The sequence below is a fragment of the Pithys albifrons genome, chromosome 21 (assembly GCF_047495875.1).
Source record: "Pithys albifrons albifrons isolate INPA30051 chromosome 21, PitAlb_v1, whole genome shotgun sequence".
Classification (NCBI taxonomy): Eukaryota; Metazoa; Chordata; class Aves; order Passeriformes; family Thamnophilidae; genus Pithys; species Pithys albifrons.
Genome location: NC_092478.1, coordinates 1,548,584 through 1,572,483, shown reverse-complemented (window position 1 = coordinate 1,572,483; position 23,900 = coordinate 1,548,584). Strand labels below are relative to the sequence as shown.

Here is a 23,900-nt window from a genome sequence, read left to right as displayed (position 1 = left end):
ACTCCTGCTTTTCAAACTGGCTGATAACTTGAAGCACCACAGAAGGAATATTGATTTTTGTTGTGACTAAGTCAGAGACTTCTATCAGGCCCAGCAGAAAACCCGTGAATGCTGAAGCACAATGAAAGACTAAATGAGAACACTGAAGGCCACAGCATTGAAAACAACCTTGGGATAAAATTATTTCTTTTACTGTAAGATCCAGCATCTTCAGCTGAATTAATACTCACTATTTAAAAGTCACATGAGAAGCAAGTTTCCTCAGCTGGATGGAAAATCTTTAACTTATCAGTGTCTTCTAGAGAAGCAGCAGTTGATGTTGCCACAGTGATAAAAAGATGTTTCACAATACTACAATTTACAAATCATGGTAAAAAAAAATCAACTTCCTTGCAAACAAAGATCCAGGTCCACTGTTCCTCAGAGATGTGCTTATGCAAGAGAGAAATCCTGCAGGAATCAGCAAATAGATGCAATTTCCTTTTTTTGGACATAGCTGAACGCATTTCATCTGCCACAGAACAACTCTCCTGTTTCTCTGAGCAGGCTGACAGCTGCCAGGTAATCAGTTCCCTCAACTCCTGGAGATCCAAAGCCACACATTTTCACCAGCCATTGCCCAATGCAAAGCACAAGAGGAGTAAAAGAATTAGATGGATATTTTTTTGAGTCCCACCAGCCTGCTGGGCTGGGAGTGGGAGGGAGGGGAGGTTGCTTGGGAACTCCTGCCCTCCTCCACTTCAGCAAGAGCCACGTTTGTCTTTGTTTTCCCAAACAGACCCAGGATGTAGCTGAGGATCAGCCTCCTGCAGGCAGAGGCTGGGTGGCTCCTGGCTGTTAGATGGGTACCCACTGTGGGCACAGAGCAGCCCCAGCCTGGGCTGTGCTGGCAGGAGAGTGCACTGGGCTGGGGCAGAGGGGCTGGAGACAGAGATGTTTCAGTCCTGGCTGAGGCATGAAGGGCTTTGGCCACATCTGACACCTCGTAATGTGCTTTGTACTTCATTTCACACAGAATCACAGAATCAGTTGGGTTGGAAGAGACCTCTGAGATCATCAAGTTCAACCCCCTTAATCCAACCCCACTGTGATTACCAGATCATGGCACTCAGTGCCACGGCCAAGCTCAGCTGAAAAACCTCCAAGGATGGAGAATCCACCCCCTCCCTGGGCAGCCCATTCCAATGCCTGAGCACTCTCTCTGTAAAGAATTTCTTCCTGATGTCCAACCTAAACCCCCCTGGCAGAGCTTAAGCCCCTGCCCTCTTATCCTACTGTTGGTTGCCTGAGAGAAGAGACCAATCCCCACCTGGCTACAACATCCCTTCAGGTAGTTGTGGAGAGTGCTGAGGTCACCTCTGAGCCTCCTCTTCTCCAGTCTGAACACCCCCAGCTCCCTCAGCCTCTCCCCACAGCACTTGTGCTCCAGTCACTCACAAATAAGAACTCTCAGTGAGCTCCCAGGACACCCAGCTGTCTGGGGCCAGGGTGTGTGTGCCAGTGCCAGTGCCAGCACCTTGCAGGTGCCACCGTGTCTGTTTGGGGAGTGTTTGCTGCACAGAGCAGGGGGGGATGCCAAGTGCTCTGCTGCTGTTTCACAGAGAACAAAGCCAGCAAGTGACATCCCCTCAATTTGTCCTTGGGGCTGTCTCCTCTGCACAGCAATAACCTACCAGCTCCTAAATAAAGAAACAAAAAAGTTAGTAGTTATTGCTAAGTATAGTCATTACTCCATTAAAATTCCTAACACATGCAGTGTGGAGCCATCCACTGATCTCATTAGAGTCTTTGTTGGTGATTATGCTGATCACTTGGCTGTTTAAAGCCCTGGCAGATACCTAAACTATATTAAAATGATAATAATGTTTAGCATTCCCACAGCTCACAATCCACCTTAGCAAACTCTGGTGCTTTACAGTATTTAAAGACCTATCATTTAACAGGCTTTTAACATTCACTGTATTTATATGGCTGAACAAGCAACTACACAAGCAAACTCTATTCCTGATTAGATCTCCAAATTATGCAGATTTTAGGTTTTTTCAGATCCAGTGGCTGCTCATACATTTTGCTTTATTGTACCCCCTGCATTCTCATAACCACACCTCATATTTTCCTGCTTCAAGCTGTACAGATGCTTTCTTGATATCCAAAAGAGTTTAACTTTGAGTCATCTATGACATTTTAAAGTTGCAGTGGAGTGGTGCTCATTAGACCATGATGTCAGAAGTGGAAGAAATAGATACTTTAAAAAAAAGCAAACCACAACTCCAGAAATGCAGGCAGTAGCCTGAGGCACACTGGCTCTTTCATGTAACAACACTGAGTTATGTGCCATGCAGATTTAATAATATTTTACTACACCAAACAGATGAAATGAAAATTGAGAAGAAATACCCAGATTTATTTGTGTTTATTATTAGTTTTCCCTGTATTTCTGTGAGAACTGGCATTTTAAAAGGTGGAGGTAAGACTTCTCAGGTATTTGGCTAAGCTGAATTTGCCTTGTAGATAAAGATTTCATCTCTGAAGTGGGATTCCAAGGCTTTGCACAAGCCTTACATGTACTTCAAAGCACAAAGCCAGGTTGCACACATCCTAAGCTGCTTTCTTTCCTAAGGAGGTGACACATATTTGAGTTATTAGAAGTACTGCTTCAGGAGTAGCACTAAATAAAACTACTTCCAAAAAAAATTAAAGGCAAAAAGAAAAGTCCTGCTGTTCTTTGATGAGAGCAGGAAGTGCATTCTCAGAGTCAACATCAGCTTTCCCCCTCCTCCAAATTCAATTTACTGCATTCCAGGAACACAAACCAAACCAAAAAGCTCCATGAAGTTGGGAGCTGTTGGGAAATGGAAACCCAAAGTTGAGCCCCATGCAATGGCTCAGGACTGAGGCAGGTGGGTGGCAGGGACCTGCCAGCCAAAGGCTGAGGTGCCCCTGGCTGTGTGAGCTCTCACCCAACCCATGCAATGGCTCAGGACTGAGGCAGGTGGGTGGCAGGGACCTGCCAGCCAAAGGCTGAGGTGCCCCTGGCTGTGTGAGCTCTCACCCAACCCATGCAATGGCTCAGGACTGAGGCAGGTGAAGGGCAGGGACATGCCAGCCAAAGGCTGAGGTGCCCCTGGCTGTGTGAGCTCTCACCCAACCCATGCAATGGCTCAGGACTGAGGCAGGTGGGTGGCAGGGACCTGCCAGCCAAAGGCTGAGGTGCCCCTGGCTGTGTGAGCTCTCACCCAACACAACAGCCACACCAAAGCAGAGTCATTGCAGCAGCTGCCTGGGGAGAATGGATGGAACACAAAATTATGAAAAGCCATCACTGAATCTGCAGAGTAATGTACCAGATGGCAGGTTCACAAGGACTGGGAATGCCCAGCACTCCTGCAGGACGAGGCCAGAAGCACCAGCTTTGCAGCTCAGACTCTCCCAGGACAGAAGGCTGACCTGGGTGGGTTAAACCCCACAGTCCCCTGTGCCACCTTCCTGGAATTCAGTTACTTCTCATTGCACCAGAAGGTCAGACTATTCCAGAAGCTTTATTACACATTCTGGTGAAATCCAGCACAATTTATTTTTTTTCATGTAAAATCTGCATCATCCTTATACTATTTTCCTTCTAATCAACCTCTGCTATTTTCAGACAAACTATCAGCTGGAACACAGAAATATGTAACAAGTTCAGTAAACTGTAAAGCATTTTCTGGTGGCACGTAGGAAGCTCTATGGCAGCATAGACAGCTGGGCTAAAATAGAATTCTTTGCTGCCTTTCACATCAATTAACTTTAAACAACAATTTTTAGGCCTGACAGATGCTTCCATATGACTCATCCTGATTCCTTAACTGATATTAGGAATCAAACCAGGGAAGTTGATAGTCCAAATACAGTAATTGGTAACCTGCAGACAGACAGCCTGGATAAAAATCCATTTGGAAATAAGATCAGGTTAACAAATAAAGCCAAACTGTTTATTCTTTTGGTCATCTCTAGCAGCTTTCCTCACACATCTCCTCCTTCCCCCTCAGTGGGAAACATTTCTGTAACTACCCATCCTCCCTCTTCACTGACTTCTATTACCTTGGGTTTAGTGTCTCTGGGGCTCTCAGCACAACCTTCTCCACTGCCCCTCCAAGCACAGACACTTGCTGGGCTTTTGCTGGTACAAAGCTTGGCATTCATCAGAACTGGATTAAAAAACCCACCCAAAAAAAGAAAAATCAAAGCAGCCCACCTTCCTCCACACAAACACAAGTCCAACTGAGAAAAAAACATCTCTAAGACTCAGAGATGGCTGAGGTGAGGATGGTCCCAGCTGGGACAGGTTCCTGGTCTCTCCCAAGCCTGCCAGGGGCCAGGTCAGGTCAGCAACTGCACAACTCATGTCTCACCACTGCTCAAAATAAAATCCTCTCCCACAGCAACCATTAGAGCCACTGATGGCTTTTCCAGGCAAGGAGAGCACTACAAAACCTCTGCCCACCCTCCTCTACAGAAGTTCTCCCTGGAGTTTTGGGTTGGTCATCTTTCACTCACAATCAGGTCACATGAGAAAAATGCAGAAATTCCAACAAAATCCCCATGAGTGCAAATGGACAAAGAACTGATTTAGCTGCATTTCTCTTGCCTTTGTTCCATATAATGCCATTTGTAAGACAGGAAAATCTTTGCTATTTCCCTGAAACTGTCATCCAGCACTTAAAAACCAAGCCAAAGCTGCACTTGGAGATGTCTGGGAACACGCTCCTCCTGTGGTTTGAATGACTCTGTTTGAACATGGATTCTCCATCTCCTCCTCCTCCTTCCTCACACTGATTATCTAACCAGTCACCACTACACAGCTCAGAGGAGAAACTGCCCCCACCCCCTTATGACCCTGATCTTACAAACATGAGGATAAGGAAACAAACCCTCCAACCCATCTGTAACTTTCTACCCATTAGCAACGATGTGGCAATCCTGAGTCATGTCCATCACCTTCCTGATGGATGCACACAAGGAAAAGCACGACTGGGAGGGCTGGGTGGGAACAGGCATTTGCAGAAATACAGGCAGGGACAACATATTCCTATTTTCATACTGGGAAAGGGCACATGGAACCATGTGGTGGTGGAATGAATCCACAAAGGTTCTGCAAGAAATTCCAAATTTCATCAGGTCACATCAAAACTCTATCCAGGAAGTGATTCCACGCTACAGAATTTGGAGAATGCGTTTTCTAAGTTGTAGTTTCCTCAGTACTTTGATGCATGACAGGCAGGGAAAATATATCAGTTTACATAGTGCTAAAATCCACTCTTTGGAGACAGAAATCAAAGGAAAAATTCAGGAAGGCTAAAAATGATGCATTGATTCCAAACCCCCTTTTTGAAGTTACAACCATGTTAAAAGTGTTATGAAGAATTAGGTCACTTGAGGCTTTTCCCAATATGACTCTGTCCTGAATAGTTGGGTTTAATTTTTGTTCAGTATATTTGCAGGTTGAGAACAGAACGTTTTGCAGAACCATTTCATGCAGCTATTGCTCATTAATGCAGTTTCTTTGAACTCCTGCCCCAGCAAATACAGCACAAAGCAAGTGACACATATGGTCACTTCATGTTGTGCCAACCCACAAGAAGGAAGAAAAGAAGGTTTCATTTCAGATAGAGCAAGAGCTACGTAATTGCTAAAGAAATTAAGAATAATTGCAAGTGGCTTGCCTAATAATTAGCTGTCATTACATTTTTTCTGTAGCATGGAGGGTAGATACAGCTACAAGGAAAAAAAGGAATGATGTTTTTTGGAATGGCAGACAGAGATGGCCAGCATGGGATCCCATGGTTGTCCTGAGTGGTGCAAGCACAGACTGGCAGCTCCCCTGTCCCCTCAAAGCACACAGGGATGCTGTGGCAGGCAACATGTTCTCTTGGGATTCCACCTGGTTCCACCCTCACCTTCAGCACCAGGTTATGGCACCCTCTCAGCCATGTAATCCTTCTATCCCTTAGTTTTTCCATTTGTAAAAATGGGATAATAATTGTTCACTAAATAGAACATTTATGAAGATACATTCATTCATTTGCCTTGGAAAGGAACCCCACAGAAAAAAAGTATAATTGAGATAAATCAACATCTGTGACACAGCAGCAAGTGAGCAGCCTCCCGGATTGCCACACGCTGGGATGTTTCCCTGGCTCCTGTTTTCCATCCATCACCATGCAGAGGAATACTTGAGATCCAGCATCTATCCCTTAAGGAGATATTTATCTTCCATTAGAGTGCAGAATAGCTCACTTGAAGTTAATAAAGCAGGAACTTGTGAGTGTTTATATGAGCAACAGAGTGAACTTGGAGCAGAAAGGGCTCTTTGCAGAGATGAGGACATAACCCCAAAGCTGCAGGAGAAACCAGAGCACTTCTGCATTTTAAAAATATTCATAACCAACAGGAACAGAACAAATTTAAGAAACAGTATCAACAGTTTACAGCTGGGACTTTGGAGACCACAGGTGGGCTGAATGACCCACCTTGGTGGGCTACATAATGAAATGACATTGGTTTAGAACTGAATGAGAAAGGGAAGGGACAGCACATACCTGTGTGTGTGTGTTAGGGTGAGGTGCTGGTGTGTCAGTCACCTGTCAAACTGCGCAGACAGAGAACTCCATTTCAGCAAATCAACTATCCTCTCTCCTGCTGAGGTTACAGGGGCAGAGAACACTTTGTAATTTAGAAAGAGAAACATGCAAACCAGATAATATTGGTAGGGGACACGTAAAACAGACTGTACACAAGGGGCAGAGAATCCCTGTTTTCAAACCAGTTCTACCAGTAATCCTTTACTGGTGCACATAGAGGGCTTAATTCACATCCCTACAACTTTGCCATATTACCTGCTGTATAAATGCTTTTATTATTACAATTGTTATTATGCTCAAGCTTCAATCCACAGCTGTTAAACTGCTGTAGTGGAAGGGTCCTGCTGAGACCCTGAGCAACTCTTTGCTGCAGTGCTGGGAGAGGGTCCCTGTGCCCCTCGGTGCTCTCACTGATCCCCTGCAGAGACAGGAGCTGCCAAACCCATTCTGGGGGCAGCTGGGTCCCTTCTGCCCCTTCTAGCCTGGACTGTGTGCCCAGGCAGCACCAGGGGAGAGTCTGCCCGTGCTCCTGCCTCAGTTAACTGCGGAGAACAACCAACAATTGCCAGAGGAGAAAGCAGAAACTGGCACAGAAGCAGCTTCAGCCCCTCTGAATCAGTCACTGAATCTGTGTAGCTCAGCAGAAGTAAAACACAGTAGCCAGCTCACACTGAGGGATTTATTTTGGGGGTTGTACTGCCTTTCAGACCACCCTCCCAGCTCATTTTCAGCTAACACAGGATTGTTTACACTGTACAATTTTTGATTCAATTTAGTGTTAGAGTGAGATGGCATGGAAAATGTGTTGTTGAGCAAAGCAGGTCCATTCACTCCAAGATCACATCCCTGACCCAAGAAGCCTTCTAGAGATAACACCATTCCCACCTTAAAAAAAAGTAAAAGATATTAAAATACTTACAGTAAAAGCTTGTCCTTCTTTTCTGCATCAAAAAGAAAACTGTCTCCCAGTAGCTTCTGACAGCATGTGCAAGGCAGACTGAAAATCCAGAGCTTGAGTGCTTCGCTGAGAGGAAAAGCACATTGCAGAGAGCCCCGGGAGCTGCCTGGGCAGTGATTCACACACGGAAGCAGCGGCTGCCTCGGCACACACACACACAGGCACACACACACACACACAGGCACACACACGCACACAGGCACACACACGCACACAGGCACACACACGCACACAGGCACACACAGGCACACAGGCACACACAGACACACACAGACACACACAGACACACACACACACAGGCACACACACACACAGGCACACACACACACACAGGCACACACACACACACAGGCACACACACACACAGGCACACACACACACAGGCACACACACACACAGGCACACACACACACACAGGCACAGGCGCACACACACACACGCACACAGACACACACACAGGCACACAGACACACAGGCACAGGCGCACACACACACACACACACAGGCACACAGGCACACAGGCACACACACAGACACAGACACACACAGGCACACAGACACACACACACACAGGCACACACACACACACACACAGGCACACACAGGCACACACACAGGCACACACACACAGAGGCACACAGACACACACACAGGCACACACACAGGCACACACACACAGAGGCACACAGACACACACACAGGCACACACACAGGCACACACACACAGAGGCACACAGACACACACACAGGCACACACACAGGCACACACACACAGGCGCACAGACACACACAAGCACACACACACACGGGCACAGACATGGACACACACACGGGCACACGCACACAGACACACACACACACGCACACACAGAGGCACACACACACGCACACACAGACACACACAGGCACACACGGGCACAAACACACACACGGGCACACACGGGCACACACACGCGGACACGCGCACGGACGCGCACACGCGTGAACACGCGCACGGACGCGTGAACACGCGTGAACACGCACACGCGTGAACACGCGTGAACACGCACACGCGTGAACACGAACACGCGTGAACACGCACACGCGTGAACACGCGTGAACACGCACACGCGTGAACACGCGTGAACACGCACACGCGTGAACACGCGTGAACACGCACACGCGTGAACACGCGTGAACACGCACACGCATGACCACGCGTGAACACGCACACGCGTGAACACGCGTGAACACGCACACGCGTGAACACGCGTGGACACGCACACGCATGAACACGCACACGCATGAACACGCACACGCATGAACACGCACACGCATGAACACGCACACGCATGAACACGCACACACAGAGGCGCACACACAGAGGCGCACTTGCTTACTCAGGGGAAGGACAGATCTTACATCTCCATCAAAGCAAGGAGCATTTAGGCAAGCCAGTAATTGGTACCCTCCATACAAAGCACGGAGATGCTTCAATCCTTGGAGCAGGTGAAGAGGCTCTTTCAGGACCCCATCACCCCAAGGGCAGAGCTGGACACTGGGCACAGCATGAACCCCAGACTGGTCTGCAGGAGTCAGCTGAGCAAAAACTTGCAGAACATACCACGGAGGAAGGGCAAGGAGGTGGCACAGAGAGAAGGCATTTTTCAGAGCAAAAGACAGAAACAGCTTCAGAAGCTTTTATATTCCACACCAATAATCTCTCCCCCAGAGTGCCAGCTATCACAGCCAGGACACCTTAGGACATTTCCTTTGCCTCCACCATTGCTCAAAAACTAGAAGTGTGTATGTGTGCAGAGAAGGAAGACACATTAGGACAGAAGCTTTTACATGCCATAACTTATTTACCATGTGATAATGCTCTATGTTTGGCATAACAACATTATTAGTTGTTAGAACATTCAGCCACCTGCTATTCCAAGTGTGGCACCACACAAAGTACCAATCCTTCCATCCACCCTCCTCTGCCAGTCTCCTCAATACCCGAGGATGGGCTGGAGAACTCACCCACCTCATATTTTTACACATTTAACATTGTGCTGGTTTAAAGGTGAACCAGCAGGGGAAATGAACTCACCACGAGAGAGATTATAAGTCAGAGCTAAAATTTAATAATAATATTACAATAACAACACTGACACACAAGGGAAATTGCTTTCAACTCACAAAACCCCAGCAGCATAACCCAGTGTCCTGGGGCACAAACCCAAGGGGGTTTGTTTGCCCTTGTGCTGAGACCCCTGTGGTTCCCCCAAGTCCAGAGCAAAAGGAAAAGAGAAACCTGTTGGTGCAGGCGAGGGCTGTGGTCTGGGTGAGAGCGGTGATCTCCTCCTGTCAAGGTCCTGCTGCTGCTCTGGATCTGACGAGAAGTTCCCGAGGTCTTCCTACCCACCACTTATGTACCCTCAGGGAGCACTCAGTCCCTCCCCCTGGGCGGGGACTCACACAATGGGTGATTAACTCTGGGAGCCAGGGGGTGTGTTGAACTGTTGATGGCCCATTAGCAGCTCCGCCCCCTCAGGCTGGGTGTGAAGTGATAATGGCTCCCTGGGCAGCTGCTGCTAATGGCCCATTGACCTTGGGGAATGAATAGAGGGGGTAGAATACACAGATTTGATCACCCCCACACAGGGTTAGCTGGTCCCTCCTGCTGAACTAGGACAAACATCTAGAGTTTTTGAGATTATTCACAGCTCAGATAAGGAGTAAGTTCTTGCAGACAATGTGCATGCCCTGTGTTTCTCCTCCCTGAGGAAGTGACCCTACATTCCCTAACACAGGCACTGGCAGTGAGGTCACTCAGGTGGGCAGGGGCTGCAAGTCACTCCTTCTGCTTTGGGTATGGACCATCTTCTCAACTGAACAGCTGAAAAGTGCTGGCTGGGGGCAAAGAACTGCAGGAGCCTGGACCTGAGCTCACAACGGGAGGGACATCAGTCGCAGACACTCCCTCAAGAGCCCCTCTGCCTGAGGAAACGAGCACTTTGGGCCAGCAGGCTGGTGGCTCTGGCACTGCTGGTGGCTGGGCTGGCTCAGAGGGGCAGCTCTGCAGGGTTCGCTGTCCCTCAGCCAAGAGAGATACAGAACTGAAATGAGGGGAGTGGGAAGGGAAGATGAGCTCCTGTATTTCACTCTTGGATATATTTTTGCTACACTTGATAAATATAACTTGACCCAAACCTAAAAATTAAATGCTTGGACATAAGGAGACAGTCACAGCATTTATATACTCCAGTTTGGGTAGACAGCCTGGAATAGTGCTGGAGAATTTCCCTAAAGCCAACAAGACCAGACAGTATATTTGTTTATTTAGAGGTTTTCTGGTAGCACTTATGGCTATAATTATCAGATCTCTTTACTTAGACCAAAGAATTATTCAGCACAAAACCTTCTGAATTGAAAAATTGCCCTTCTGTTTAATAAACAAACAGCCCAGAAACAAACAGCTAAAATGAGTTTCCAGGCTCATCAAGAAAACCTGTGGCCTGTCCAGGGCCTGGGCCACAATTACTTTCACACAGCCAGGGTGAGAAAACAATTTCAAGTAACAATATAAACTTTTATAAAGTATCTGCCAGGTTCTCAGCCAGCTGGTAAACTGGGCTGACAGACAAAGTCACACTGAACATATTGCCTGCATTCTGCTCCATCCACTGCTCCCACAGCTCTGCAATAAGGGGTGGGAGAGTAACACCAACCCTCATGAATCAATGCTCCTCAAACACAGCATTTGAGGATTTTAAAGGATTTGAGTTGCAAACTGCATTACCTGTGCAATTTCACAAGAATATGGATGAGACAACTTCATCAAATGGGCAAAGGACAGAATGTTGAGTGGCACAGCTCATTTGAGAAGCAAATGCACAGAGTGTGGAAAAAGGCTCACACAAGGAACAAGATTCAAAGTATCTTTGCATTTACAGATATTTATGCCATATTTAACTGCTTTTGTGCACGAAACAATCTTAATTACAAAGGAGAGAAATTCCATAAACAAGGCTATTATGTCAATAACAATGTGTTTCTACAGCAAGTCTCTAATTCAGTCCTAAGGCTTGGAACGTTGCTGTCTGGAGTTATAAAACCAAAAGTAATTACAAAGGAAAGTCTGCATCAGACAGTGGGTATTAGTGGAGTCAGGCCATGGCTCTGGGACAGCATTTACTCCCTGCTCTCCTCCTTTTTGGACAGAACTGACCCAAACTCCTCTGTTTGCTCAGTTGCAGTGCAGATGTGGGGAAGGGCACGCTCTGAGTGGACATTTGCAGGATGAATCACGGGCACCACTTTCCACCCTGACAAAAACAACTGCTGTTCAGTCAGGATGATGCTGCTGAAATGGGTGGATGGAACGAGTGAATCCTGCAGCTGCTGCCAAAAAGGCTCCACCAGCACCAGAAATCTGTGTGCACTCAGATTTATTTTTATTTCCCTGTTCTTAAGGGACTACTCACAGATTCCTGTTCCCACTCCCACACCTGAGGGGCTCAGCCTGGCTGCCAGCTTTGACCTGCACCCAGAGAAAATCTGTTGCTGGAAAAGACTAGATTAAATAAATCAGGGAAAAAAGGCAGATATGTTTTATGGAACATGGAGTGCACAGGAGACAAGAAAAACAGCTTCCTCTGGTGCCTATTGCCAAAACTTCAGAAGATGAGACAACAACTTTAACATTTCCGAGGGAACAGCCACTAAGTCAGTCAAAAATAGAATTAGGAAACTGCCTGTTTCAAAAGTCTGCAAGACGTGCCAGCATTTTTCAGTATTTCTGTCATTTCTGAGAATAACACTGAAGAGTTAACACACATCTATCTACAAAAAAAAAAGCCAACCCACAGAAAAAGGAAAATGAGAAAGGAAATCTATGTAGTGAAGGAATACTCATCATATTTCATATATTTAACAGTCTCTGATCACTTTTGCACACATTTATCCAATGTTTATTTCTCTCTGCAAATTTCAAGAGTCTGCACTTCCTTCAGATACAGCAACAAACCAAGGACACCCTCTCTGCAGTGAACCTGCTATTCAGAATGTGGAGAAATCCAAACATGCAAAACAGGCAATACTCAACGTTCTTCCCTGAAGGAGTAAAATAAGATTGATGTATTTTTATTTCACTGACTAAATGAAGGACTTAGAGGAAAGAGAGAACCTCTACCTTTTATTATTCCTCACTCTTAGTTTTCTGATATAGGTTATAACATGGTGTTCATTAACAATTCATAGAGAATTACCATATTCAAGTAGCACAGCAAGTTTTTCCTACCTACACAGGCAAAATACTGCACAGCCCTCCTTGTTCCCTTTGCTCATTGTCCCCCAGGGATCACATGCTGGAAAACCTTGCACTGTATCACCTCACGGGGACGGAATTCCAACAGGTTCCCTTTAGAAACACTAAGGAGCCTCCAAGAGAAAAACACTTCATTAAATCTTTGCTGATCACTGACAATGCAGAGCTGCAGAGGGAAATTAAGGACCAGAGAGGATGTGCTGGAGGCTGCCTTAGAATGAAAAACCCCAAGGGATGGTGGAGGAACATCCCACTGCTTTGAACTTTTTGGAAGGTTCGAGGGTGATGCAAATAAAGGACCTGCAGCCTCAGCTTTGTTTCTGAGGGACTCACACTGGAAGTGGCTGGATGGAAACAGCTGCAGGGAGAGAGGCACAGGGAGATCCCAGGGAGCCCAACAGCAAACTGGGAGCCCCCCCAAACTGGGACAATTCCCACAGGGAAATGGTGAAGCACAAGGAGTTCCAAGTGCCAGGAGATGAAGGAGCCCTCCCATGCAGATCAGCATTTCAGAAAAAGGGCTGTTGGCAAGGTCTGATTCCCCACACAGCAATGTCTGAGAGTTCCCACCTCGCTCTTACCCTCTGCATCTTTTACAGAACACAGTCAGTTGATCATTGCTGTAGCTTAATAACTCATCTATTTCACAAGGAAATGAAGGCACCTAAATTACTGACTAAATGTCACAAGTTAACAAGGGTCCACAGTGCCCACTGGCTTCAACTCCCATATAATAAGTCAGCAGTTTTCAAAAAGACATGCACATTGTTATAGAGTCACACAGAAACTCGGTGTAAAAGCTTGGCTTTGATGATGTAATCAAATCAGAAAAAAGGGAGCACCTAAATTAATGTTCAGCAACTCCTTCCTTCTAGACAGCTTGTATGAACAAACATGTTTGCTGCTGCTTAAACTTTTACATCAACTTGGCAGACTGGAGAAATTTAACCATGTAGCTGAAATTGGAAGTACCCAAACACTGAGATCCTCCCAGCATTAACCACAATGCTACAGAAGAACCACCAAGAAACAAGTAGTGGTGTAATGCAAGCAAATTCCATCCTGAGACCCAGTTCTGCTTTCAAGACTTCTTATGAAATTATTTCCTTGGATTGCTTGGTTAGTACACACAACTACTGCAGATTTTAAATGCTCAGCCCAAATTTGGCATGGAATAAACCCTGTAACTAAAATCAATTATCAGCATCTTTCAGCTCAGCAAAACAAGCTCTCAGGATGTGGCTCACGTTGCCCACGAGGCAGGTAAGGACAAACATCAACCCAGTATCAGCAGGAGCTCGTCCTGCCCCATCCTTGTCCCCACACACAGCACAGAAAGGGGATGCAAATCCCTCCTCTCCTCGTGCAGAACAGCCCCACAGAACAGCCCAGGGCAGGAATGGGCAGAGGGCCCAAATGCCAAAGCAGGAGGCACAGCCCGTGGAGTGGGAGAGCAGCAGGAACAGGGGCTCAGCTTTCCATGTTTCTGCAAAAGCAAGTGCTAATGTTAAACCTCTCAGATACTCAAGTAGGAGAACAGATTCTCAAGCAAGAGAACAGATTGCATGAAAAGGAAGAAATGCCCTATGGAGTTTCTGACCTGTTTACCACAAGTAAATAAATAAATAAATGAGAGCAGAACAACCCCCTGAAGAGACACAGTTTGCATGAGGGACATCAATCAGTGAGTCTGTCATGTGGAAGCCCATAGAATGAACTGCCATTGCAGAGCAAAGGAGCATTGATCAGCCACACAACAGGAACTGGGGGAAGAAAGCAGATGTGAGAGAAGGAAAGAGGAAGATCTGGAGATCTAGGACAGCAGGAAAGGCACTCTGAGTATCACCCAGCCAACACCACTGGCCTGAAGGCAGCTGAGGGCCTGGAGAGAGAAGGAGCAGTTTGGCAATGCAGAGAAATGAGGAGACAACACACAAACCAGCTCAATTTTTTCTACTCCACCCTGAATCACTCAGCAACTCTGCCTGCTCCTGGGGCAAGTGGAATACCACGATTTTGCATCCTTCATCAGGATTAATTAGTTTGCTTGTTGACAGTATCAAAACAAAGGCCAAGTGTTGGCTCAGTCAAAGGGAGTGACATTTCCCTATTCCTGCAGGAGCTTGAATGCTGTCCAGGGAAAGTTTGGGCAGTCCCTGCCTATGGAACTGTCCTCAGTTCTCTGATCTGAGCACAGACTTCAACATCAATCTTACTTCTTTCAGTACCACGAACATTCACTGTTATTAAAAGCCAGAAATGTTATTTTTCCCCTCTTTGATCTCATTCAAACCATGAAAACAACAGCCCAAGCATTTTGCCCTGTTGTATCTCGGGGAGCTGGAAACCTTTACCAGCAAGAAACTCTCACAGCAGTTACCATGGTGACACTGGTAATAGATATTTAAAGGCAGCTCACTCATAATCACATCTATTGGATACCAGGAGGCTTCAGTGAGAGGCACAAAAAGCTTCAAACCAGGGAACCAGCCAGGCTTGGTGATGGTTTAAGTGGACAAGAAATTTATGGAGAGGGATCTGCTTATACCACCACTCAGCTGAACACAAAGGACCCCTGTTCAAATCTGCAACAGCACTGAAGCTTGAAGAATAAACTATTTTTAGTTAGTCATTTAAAAATTGGTTCTGAAAGCCTCATTTCAATGGGGGCAGCTCTATAAATCCTTTCAGAGTGGTCACTGCCAGAAATACAATCAAAGCTCATGCCCCATCACACCCAGGCTGCTGGAAAGCAAATCCCCTGGCTGCCAAAGTCACCTGCAAGGGGTGTCCTCCAGCAGAGGAACCAGAGTGGCTGCAGAGAATCCTGTCCTGTGTGCCCACCCTGATGTCCTGGCACCAGGGAAGGGATGAGCCCCAAAACAAGCCCCAAACTCAGCCCCAAAGGGGCCCTGCCTCCCACCAGGAGGGTGGGCAGTCCAAGGAATAGTCCAGAGTCCTTTTTAGACAGTATTATGCAGTGAGGAAACTTGAATCTGGATAAAGCTCCCTAAGTAGAAGAGGTGTGTTTGGTTATATAAATGTGAAATAATTGATTTCTGTAGGTTGGAGTCTGTAGCTTTCCAGCCCCCTGGAACACAAGGCAGGGAATCTGCAGAATCAGATCTCCAGAAATGAAGCCACTTCACCAAGTTGGCCAAGGCTCTGTAACAATCATCAAACAAGTGAGATTTCCTTTCTCTTTTTGCTGCATATTTCCATGACAACTTTCCTGCAGTATCAACTTCTTTATATTGGAAAGGTCTCTCGAAGAGAATTTAGGCTTCTATAGCAACAGCTTAAATCCCTGGGAGATGATGATGCCTGAAACTTTACACAGATCTTTTTTTAGACCACATGAGCACATTTGAAATCTTATAGGTGAAAAAAAAGCATGTGTGATATCAGGGAAATTACACAGAGGAGAAGGAGTAACTGGCTGAAGTGGAACAAACACAAAGAAACCACCTTACTTTGAAAAGGGACCTACATGTCAAGATCTCAGATGTTAAAAGAGAGCACAGAGGATCAAACACTCATCTTGAGAAGCCACATCCTGTTCCTCCTCTCTGACTTACAGAGAACAGTCATAAGGAGCAAGTCTGCTGATTCTGAAAGGAGATTTTACTGAAAGATCTCTGTCTGAAGACTATTTTATAACAACCCAAAGGCAAAACAATTCAAAAAACCAGCAAGCCAGGATGCCTTTTGAGTTTTAACTCCCATATACCTGGCACTTAACTCCAGTCCAACCTTTCTTCAGTCCTGCAGCTGTTTGTCATGGCAGTGACAATATTCTCCAACACCAAAAGCCATTAATTTATCCTCTCATTCCTCTACATCATCACAGTTCTGGTAAGGGAAAAAAGGTGTCCACAGGTAGGTGTGAGTGAAAAAGCACGAATTAGATCTAATTCTTGTTGACTTCCTGCCCACTTGGATAACCTCAGAAAAGACTCTGGAACGGGCAGTTTTACAAGACAAAGCTGAGGGCTGTGAAAACTTATTTTAATCCTTTAACAGCAACGCCAAAAATGAGAGCTAGAGCCTATTCACAGCCTGGGAGCTCTAGAGCTGAGCCAGATGCAAGGGCAGGATTTCAGACACAGCCCGCGGTATTTCCAAGGGTTATCCTGGCTGGAGAACACGAGTGTGGGAGGAGGACTGAGTCACTGCGGAGGTCGGGGCAGGCAGGACTCGGGGCCGCCTGTGCTGCCCTCTGCTGAGACAGCCCCTGAGCACAGAGCGGGAGCACCGCACAGCACCCACCCCCCGAGGGAAGGGCTCCAGCCCCGGGGCCACGCCGGGGTGAAACAACCTCAGCTCCAGCGTGAGAGAGGGGCCAGCAGGGCCAGCAACCACAGCCTGGAGCAGCAGGAGGAGAGGAGAGGACAGGACATCCCCTGCGCACAAGAGCAGCAATGAAGGTTCAGGGCTTCTAAAAGGAAACAGCTGAGAGTTTCATTGGAACAACTCATTTGTCAAAGATGGGTTGGACTCTCATATTCCCTCTGAAGTCCTTAATCCTCCATCTGATTTCACCCACACAAAAAATCTGTTCAGACAGATGAGATTATTCAAGTACTCAAGCACAAGTATTTGTTCATATGTAGAAGATGGAACAGCATGAATGGGAAAAGGAGAAAACTATCACATATCTAAGGGGTTAAAATACAGCATATAATAATATATTAATATCTATAAATAAATATATTTTATATAACCTTATTTTTTAAATATTTATATAAATATTATATTTGCAAACAAACAGTAACCCAGCACTTCTTCCAAAATCCAGGAACTGAGAAAAGCAAGTCAAAGCAATATTCCAACTACACACAGAGACTTTCAGTGATGAAAATTCAAATCCAACATATCCTTTTCTCCCTTTATGCCTTTGGAAATTGGGCTTTGCAGTGGGACTCCGAGATCAGCCCAGCAAGGTTATTTTGGACCAAGGAGAAGATTGAAATCTCAAGTTCAGGGCTCCTTAGGGAGATCATCCTGCCTGCACCCTCCTCTACCTTGTCGAGATCCTGCTGTAGTCGATTTTAACAACATGCTGTTCCGGGGTTCTGACCTCAAAAAGGGGAAAAAACACCCAAAACCCAATAAAAAAGCAAAAAAAAAAAGATTAAAAAGAACGCGAGGGAAGAGCAGCGGGCAGGTGGCCCCGCTGGTGCAGCCAGCAGAGGGCAGTGGAATTTAGAGGAAAGTTGTTGAACTTCGTGTAATTAAATATTCGAAGTGATAAAACCATCAATTTAAATCGTTATTTGAACCTACCTATCCCGGCCAACACTAAGACATAAGCAAGACAGAGAGCAAAAGAAAGGTAAAAGAAAGGAAAGAAAATATATTACTTTGGGACCTCCAAAGAGCAGCACTTTGGGCTATCAGGAAGATCTCGTACTTAATGCATAATTTAAAAGTAATTACTTCATCTTTTAAATAACTCTCAATTACTGTAATACGCTATTGAAACCCACACAGCTGTTCCTCAGGGGGCTCAAAGCCTACGGGGAACGTTAAAAATTAAAACTGAAACACAACAAAAAGAAGTCCAAAAGCCGTTTGCAAGGCAGACCTGTGGTCACCTGTGGAGATAAAAAGCGGTTCTAGTGCACAAGAACAAGAAAGTAAAACAGGGTAAGCAAAATGCAACACAAGCAAGACACAGAAGATGTTTAACGCTCACGGCACCTTGTTTTGCGAGGGGAAAAGGCACCATCTCTCACCTCATCTCCCAGCTGAGCGGTGCCTGCAGCATTTGCCACGAGCCAGGTTGGCATTTTGTGTCAGACAGACAGACAGACAGACTGTGGTTACCGCCGGAGCCCTCCGCGATACCCCCGTGCCGGTACCAGCGCTGCTTCCACCGGGGGCAGCGGGTTTGGCCGGAGAGGCACCGACCCCGCGGGACACGGGGCAGGGCAGGCACCGCCACCGAGCTCGGGGTGCGGGCTGAGCCCCCGGGGCTGCGGGGCCGGGGCTGGAGCGGCCCCCGGAGCTGGAGCTGGAACTGCCCCTGGCGCTGCCCCTGGAGCTGGAACTGCCCCCGGAGCTGCCCCCGGAGCTGCCCCTGGAGCTGGAACTGCCCCCGGAGCTGGAACTGCCCCCGGAGCTGGAGCTGCCCCCGGAGCTGGAGCTGCCCCCGGAGCTGGAGCTGCCCCCGGAGCTGCCCCTGGAGCTGGAACTGCCCCCAGAGCTGCCCCCGGAGCTAGAACTGCCCCCAGAGCTGCCCCCGGAGCTGTCCCTGGAGCTGGAACTGCCCCCAGAGCTGCCCCCGGAGCTGCCCCTGGAGCTGGAACTGCCCCCGGAGCTGCCCCCGGAGCTGGAGCTGCACCTGCACCTGCCCCCGGAGCCCCGCCCGTACCTGTTGCCCTCACACACCAAGTCGGTCCCGGGGGGGACGCGGCGGCCGCACCGCGACACCTCCGAGCCCTCCCGCCCCCGCCCCGCACCTCAGCCCGGGCACGGGGACCAGGTCCCGCACTGCGGCACCCCAGCCCTCCCTCAGCGCGGGGGTGTCCCGGGGGAGGCTGCCGGCCCTGCCCGGCCCCGCGGGTGCCCCTCCGCCCTCACGGACGCCCCTCACCTGCGGCCGCTCCGGGATGCTCCGCGCCGACCCCGCTCACCTGCACCGGCCGCACCGGCCGCCAGGGGGAGCCGCGCGGCACGCCGGGTAATGTAGTCCCCGCGCTGCGCGGGACAGCCAATGCCGCGCCGCTCCGCTGGGCATGCCGGGAGTTGTAGTCCGCTCCCCGGCACCGCCGCGGGGGGTCGCTGGGAGGAGCAGTCTGTCCGAACTACAGCTCCCGTGAGGCCCCGCGCGCAGCGGTGTCCCAGGCCCGGCATGGCGGCCCCGCCGCCCTCCGCTCCCAGCGATCCGCCGCCGCCGCCGCCGCTGCAGTACAGCGTCCTGCTGCAGCACCTCGTGGGCGACAAGCGCCAGCCCCGCACATGGGACCCTGCCGCGCTCGGCGGCATCCCCTGCCCGCCCAAGAGCGAGGAGCAGAAGATGGTGGAGCGGGTCATGGAGAGTTGCCCCTTCAAGGCGGCGCTGGCCTGTGTGGGAGGTGAGGCGGCTGAGCGGGCCGCGTGTGGGGCGGCTCGGGCATCGTGGCTCGGGCATCGCGGCTCGGGCATCGCGTGTGGGGCGGCTCGGGCATCGCGGCTCGGGCATCGTGGCTCGGGCATCGTGGCTCGGGCATCGCGGCTCGGGCATCGCGTGTGGGGCGGCTCGGGCATCGTGGCTCGGGCATCGCGTGTGGGGCGGCTCGAGCATCGTGGGGGAAGGCGGCAGAGGGTCTGAGGGAGAAGGGGCCGCAGCGCCGTGGTTGGTTTTCCTCCTTCCGAGCCTCCTGCAGCGCCTGCCGCAGGTGCCAGGGAGGGAGCGCCGTCTGCCTGCCTGGCTCGGAGCTGCTCCCGGCCCGGCCCGGGCTGTCGGCGGAGCCCAGCACCGGCACACCGGGCACGCTCCTGCACTGCCCTGCCACGGGCAGAGCTGCCCCGGAGCCCTCAGAGCTGCCCCTGCCACGTGCAGAGCTGCCCCGGAGCCCGCAGATTTCGGATCGCGCTCCTCCCATCCCGCCAGGCTCACTCCCCTCTGGGTGCCGTTCACAGGGTTTGTGCTGGGAGGTGCCTTCGGGATCTTCACGGCCGGGATCGACACCAACGTGGGCTTCGACCCCAAGGATCCCTATCGCACACCCACGGCCAGGGAGGTGCTCAAGGACATGGGGCAGAGGGGCATCTCCTACGCCAAGAACTTTGCCATCGTGGGTGCCATGTTCTCCTGCACCGAGTGCGTGGTGGAGTCTGTGAGTAAGAACCTCCTGAGCACTGAGAAATGTTTCATTCATAGGACTAATAGTACTAGATCCACATAAGTACCTATATCCTCTCTGCAATAGGACAGCTGGGAACAGACTGGTTTGCTCTTTCTTGGCCAGCAAAGCTTTTCAGCTTTGAGACCTGTCTTCAGAGCTGCTGTTCTCTTGCAGAATGAACCAAAGTCCTTTCTTCTTTGCAAGTATAGACATCACTTTTTACACCCTAGCTACAGGTACTTGTTAAAGATCAAAGTGTGAGTTGCAACATGGTAATTTGATTTAAATTTGATGTGCTTTTGATTAAAAATTCCATATGCAGCATGGGATCCTTTGATTAATGTTGTTAAGTAACAGGCCTGTTCTCATCAGCAAGAGATGACCTTGTGTAGCTCAGCAGCAAATCTATCATCCATTTTCTTAAACAGGAAAATCACCCTGTTACAAATTTGAGCCTTTTAATTGAAAGATACAGTTATTTCCTGACTCATCTAGAAGGAAAGTGTATCTGCTTGCACAGAGGAGCAGAACAAAGATGTGCCTGCACTGGTGAACATCCAGCGAGTCCTGGCTATGCAGACAGTGCATCTTTGTCAGCAGGAGCTGTGGCCCTCACCTGGGCCAGGAGCAGCTGCACAGCAGGGCTCAGGCTGCACTCAGGTGGTTACAGCACCTCTAAACCCCCTGAGCTTGTGGTCATTGCTCTGTTCTGGGGCTGTGTGAGCTCAGTGAGGATCCTTCCATAGCACTGCATTGCACCACATGGGTTTGTCTCACCTCTCCCATGCCCTGTCCCTTCCTCCTCTCCTGGCCCTGCAAGTTTGGGAGTGCAGGGCCATCTGCTGAGAACAGAGAGAAAAACATCCTCAGCTGAGAGGAGGCTGGAAGGTCCTTTAATCTGTCTTGCTTATCAGTACAGACACTGAGTGTTTATTGCACGTGCACTTGTTGACTCTGATTTTAATTCCACAGTATCGTGGGAAGTCAGACTGGAAGAACAGTGTGCTTAGTGGCTGCATCACAGGAGGAGCAATCGGCTTCAGAGGTTGGTGCTCCTGCTGGGAACTGTTTCTGGGGCAGGACTGGAATCTGGTTATGCAGCACGTGGTGTTCTGTGTGGAGCACACACTGCAAACCTCTTTGCATGGGGTTATGGTGAAACCAACGTGAGAGTGCTCCAGACTGGCAGAACTGCAGCCTCACTTCTGATACATGTGGCTGGGGAGGGCTTGGTCATACAACACAGAGATTGGAGGAAAATCAACAGAATTCACAAGCAGAAAAATGAGGAGATGGTGTTGGTTGTCTGCCCTCTTCTGTGGTGTAGTGAGGAGGAAGCCAAAATATGTACAGAGCCACTCAGAAACTACAGCTCTTGTGTTAACAGAGCTTTACTTGTGTCTGTTATTTCACTGGCACTAACTCTTAGTTTGCACAGTATGTGAAATGCTTTCCTCCTTTCTTACATATCAAACAGATGAATGGAAGTAGGAGCACTGGGGTTTTACTCCAGCAGCACTAGTGGGGACTTTGGGAAGCCTTGAGTGGTAATAACATCTGGAAAAAGCCCCAAGTAGGAAGAGAGCTGCTCTGCTCATCAGAAATACCAAACTTCTCACACCTCTCCTTAAGTAAAAAGCCTGTCCATAGAGCATAAAACAAAAGAAAGCTCTCTTGAAAGTGCTTCTAATTGAGCTTGTTAAGTTGTGTTTATGCTCAACGTAATCCTCTTAGAGCTTTCAAAGGAGTAGCTGCTCTTGCTGTCCCTTCCTAGTCCCACAAAGCCACTTGCAGTGCCCAGATCAGAGCACACCCAAATCAGCAGTGCTCTCTTCTGCCCCTCTGGGGAGACTGAGCAGCACAGCCCCCAGCCAGGCTGTCCTGCTGGTCCCACATGGGGCTGTACATGGGGCTCCCCTCCCCTCGGGCAGTGATCCCTGGGGTGCACAGCCATGCCCTGCAGGTGTGAGCCCTTTGAGCCAGCACAGAGCGAGCTGGTGGGAGCCCTTTGAGCCAGCACAGTGAGTTACTGGGAACAGAAGTGTTTTTCCTGCCTTGCCTCATTCCCCCTCTTGCCTTGCAGCCGGGTTGAAGGCGGGGCTGATCGGCTGCGGAGGGTTTGCCGCCTTCTCCGCTGCAGTCGATTACTACCTGCGGTAGCCGCGCCTCCCTCGGAGCAGCCTGCCCTGCTCCAGAGCTGCCCTGAGCCTGCACCACGGCACAACCACCGGCTTCCCTCCCCAGTGCCCCTGCAGCCCTGCCCCCTGCGAGCAGCACGGCCTGGGCTGCTCCTCTGAATGACTAACAGCGCTCTGGCCCCGAGCCTGGCAGACTCCGGGAGCATGTGAGGATGGAGCCAGGGGCAGAGCAGCATCTCCAGGATGGATCAGCTGACTGTCAGTTTCCAGGAAACATGCCTGGACTCAGCTTTTTCAGTGCTTCGGGTCTGCTTTTGATTAAGTGTGTTGCTGGCATCAGAAGAGGGGGGAGGACAACCTTCAAACAGAAATGCAGATTTAGGTTACCTTGTGTCTGAACGTGCTGCAAGTGTTTAGCAGTTCCCAGTTTGCAGCTTGCTGTTCTGTTGGGGAGAGGTAAAATCCTGTGGAGAAATAACTTTGTTCCAGGCTTTTCTTAAAATACCATCTGAAGACAAACCACCATCTGTACAACTTGTCTTTTTTCATAAGTACAGAGATGAGGGCCAGATTTCTTTACCATGTCTTAAAGGGAAAAGCAGAAAGGAATCCTCAGCCTTAGAGCAATGTGGTTACTGGCAGATGAACAAAACAGTTTAAGGAGAAAGAAAAGAGGTTGTTGCTGAAGTATAATTCTCTGTAGCCACTTGGCTAGCCTGATTTAACCTCGCTGTGGGAGCACAAATAGTCTTGCTACTGCTTTAACTGCCCCAGGCTCACCCCATTAGTTCCAGCAGTTTGATAGTGAGACCAGAAAGCAGAGCTGTGAGAATAAACCACTGTTTGACAGATAACTGGGCATTCACTCAGCAGTCTGCTTCCTGTCACATCCCTGTGCCACCTCAGAGTGCCCCACTGTTACACTGGGGGGAGTGAAGTGTTACTCTGCAGGACACTGATGCTGAAGGCAAGATATGATTGTTAGCTAAAGAAGCTGCTGCCTTTTTGATTTGTGTTCCTGTTTGCCCTCCTGCTCACCTAACCAAGCTCTGTTCT

The 23,900-nt window shown here is 48.9% G+C and overlaps 2 protein-coding genes across 7 annotated transcripts in view; one reads left to right on the top strand and one right to left on the bottom strand.

The window, feature by feature from the left end:
• The window catches only part of SPECC1 (sperm antigen with calponin homology and coiled-coil domains 1), an 87,119-nt gene extending 67,567 nt beyond the window's left edge, over positions 1 to 19,552 (bottom strand). For 3 of the 6 annotated variants that reach the window (XR_011699525.1, XM_071574752.1, XM_071574757.1), the window contains exon 1: positions 7,540 to 7,694. The gene's annotated coding sequence lies outside the window, so the exon portion shown is untranslated. Of the gene's footprint in view, positions 1 to 6,578; positions 6,679 to 7,539; positions 7,695 to 19,472 lie in introns of those variants that run through there. The other 3 variants (XM_071574753.1, XM_071574755.1, XM_071574754.1) reach the window with 3 other exon arrangements.
• Positions 19,553 to 19,699: 147 nt separating this feature from the next.
• TIMM22 (translocase of inner mitochondrial membrane 22) lies at positions 19,700 to 23,367 on the top strand. Its single transcript, XM_071575418.1, has 4 exons — positions 19,700 to 19,953; positions 20,501 to 20,697; positions 21,679 to 21,751; positions 22,790 to 23,367. The coding sequence occupies exons 1-4, from the start codon at positions 19,731 to 19,733 to the stop codon at positions 22,864 to 22,866; spliced, it is 570 nt and encodes a 189-aa protein (XP_071431519.1). The 5' UTR covers positions 19,700 to 19,730; the 3' UTR covers positions 22,867 to 23,367.
• The last annotated feature ends 533 nt before the right edge of the window (positions 23,368 to 23,900 follow it).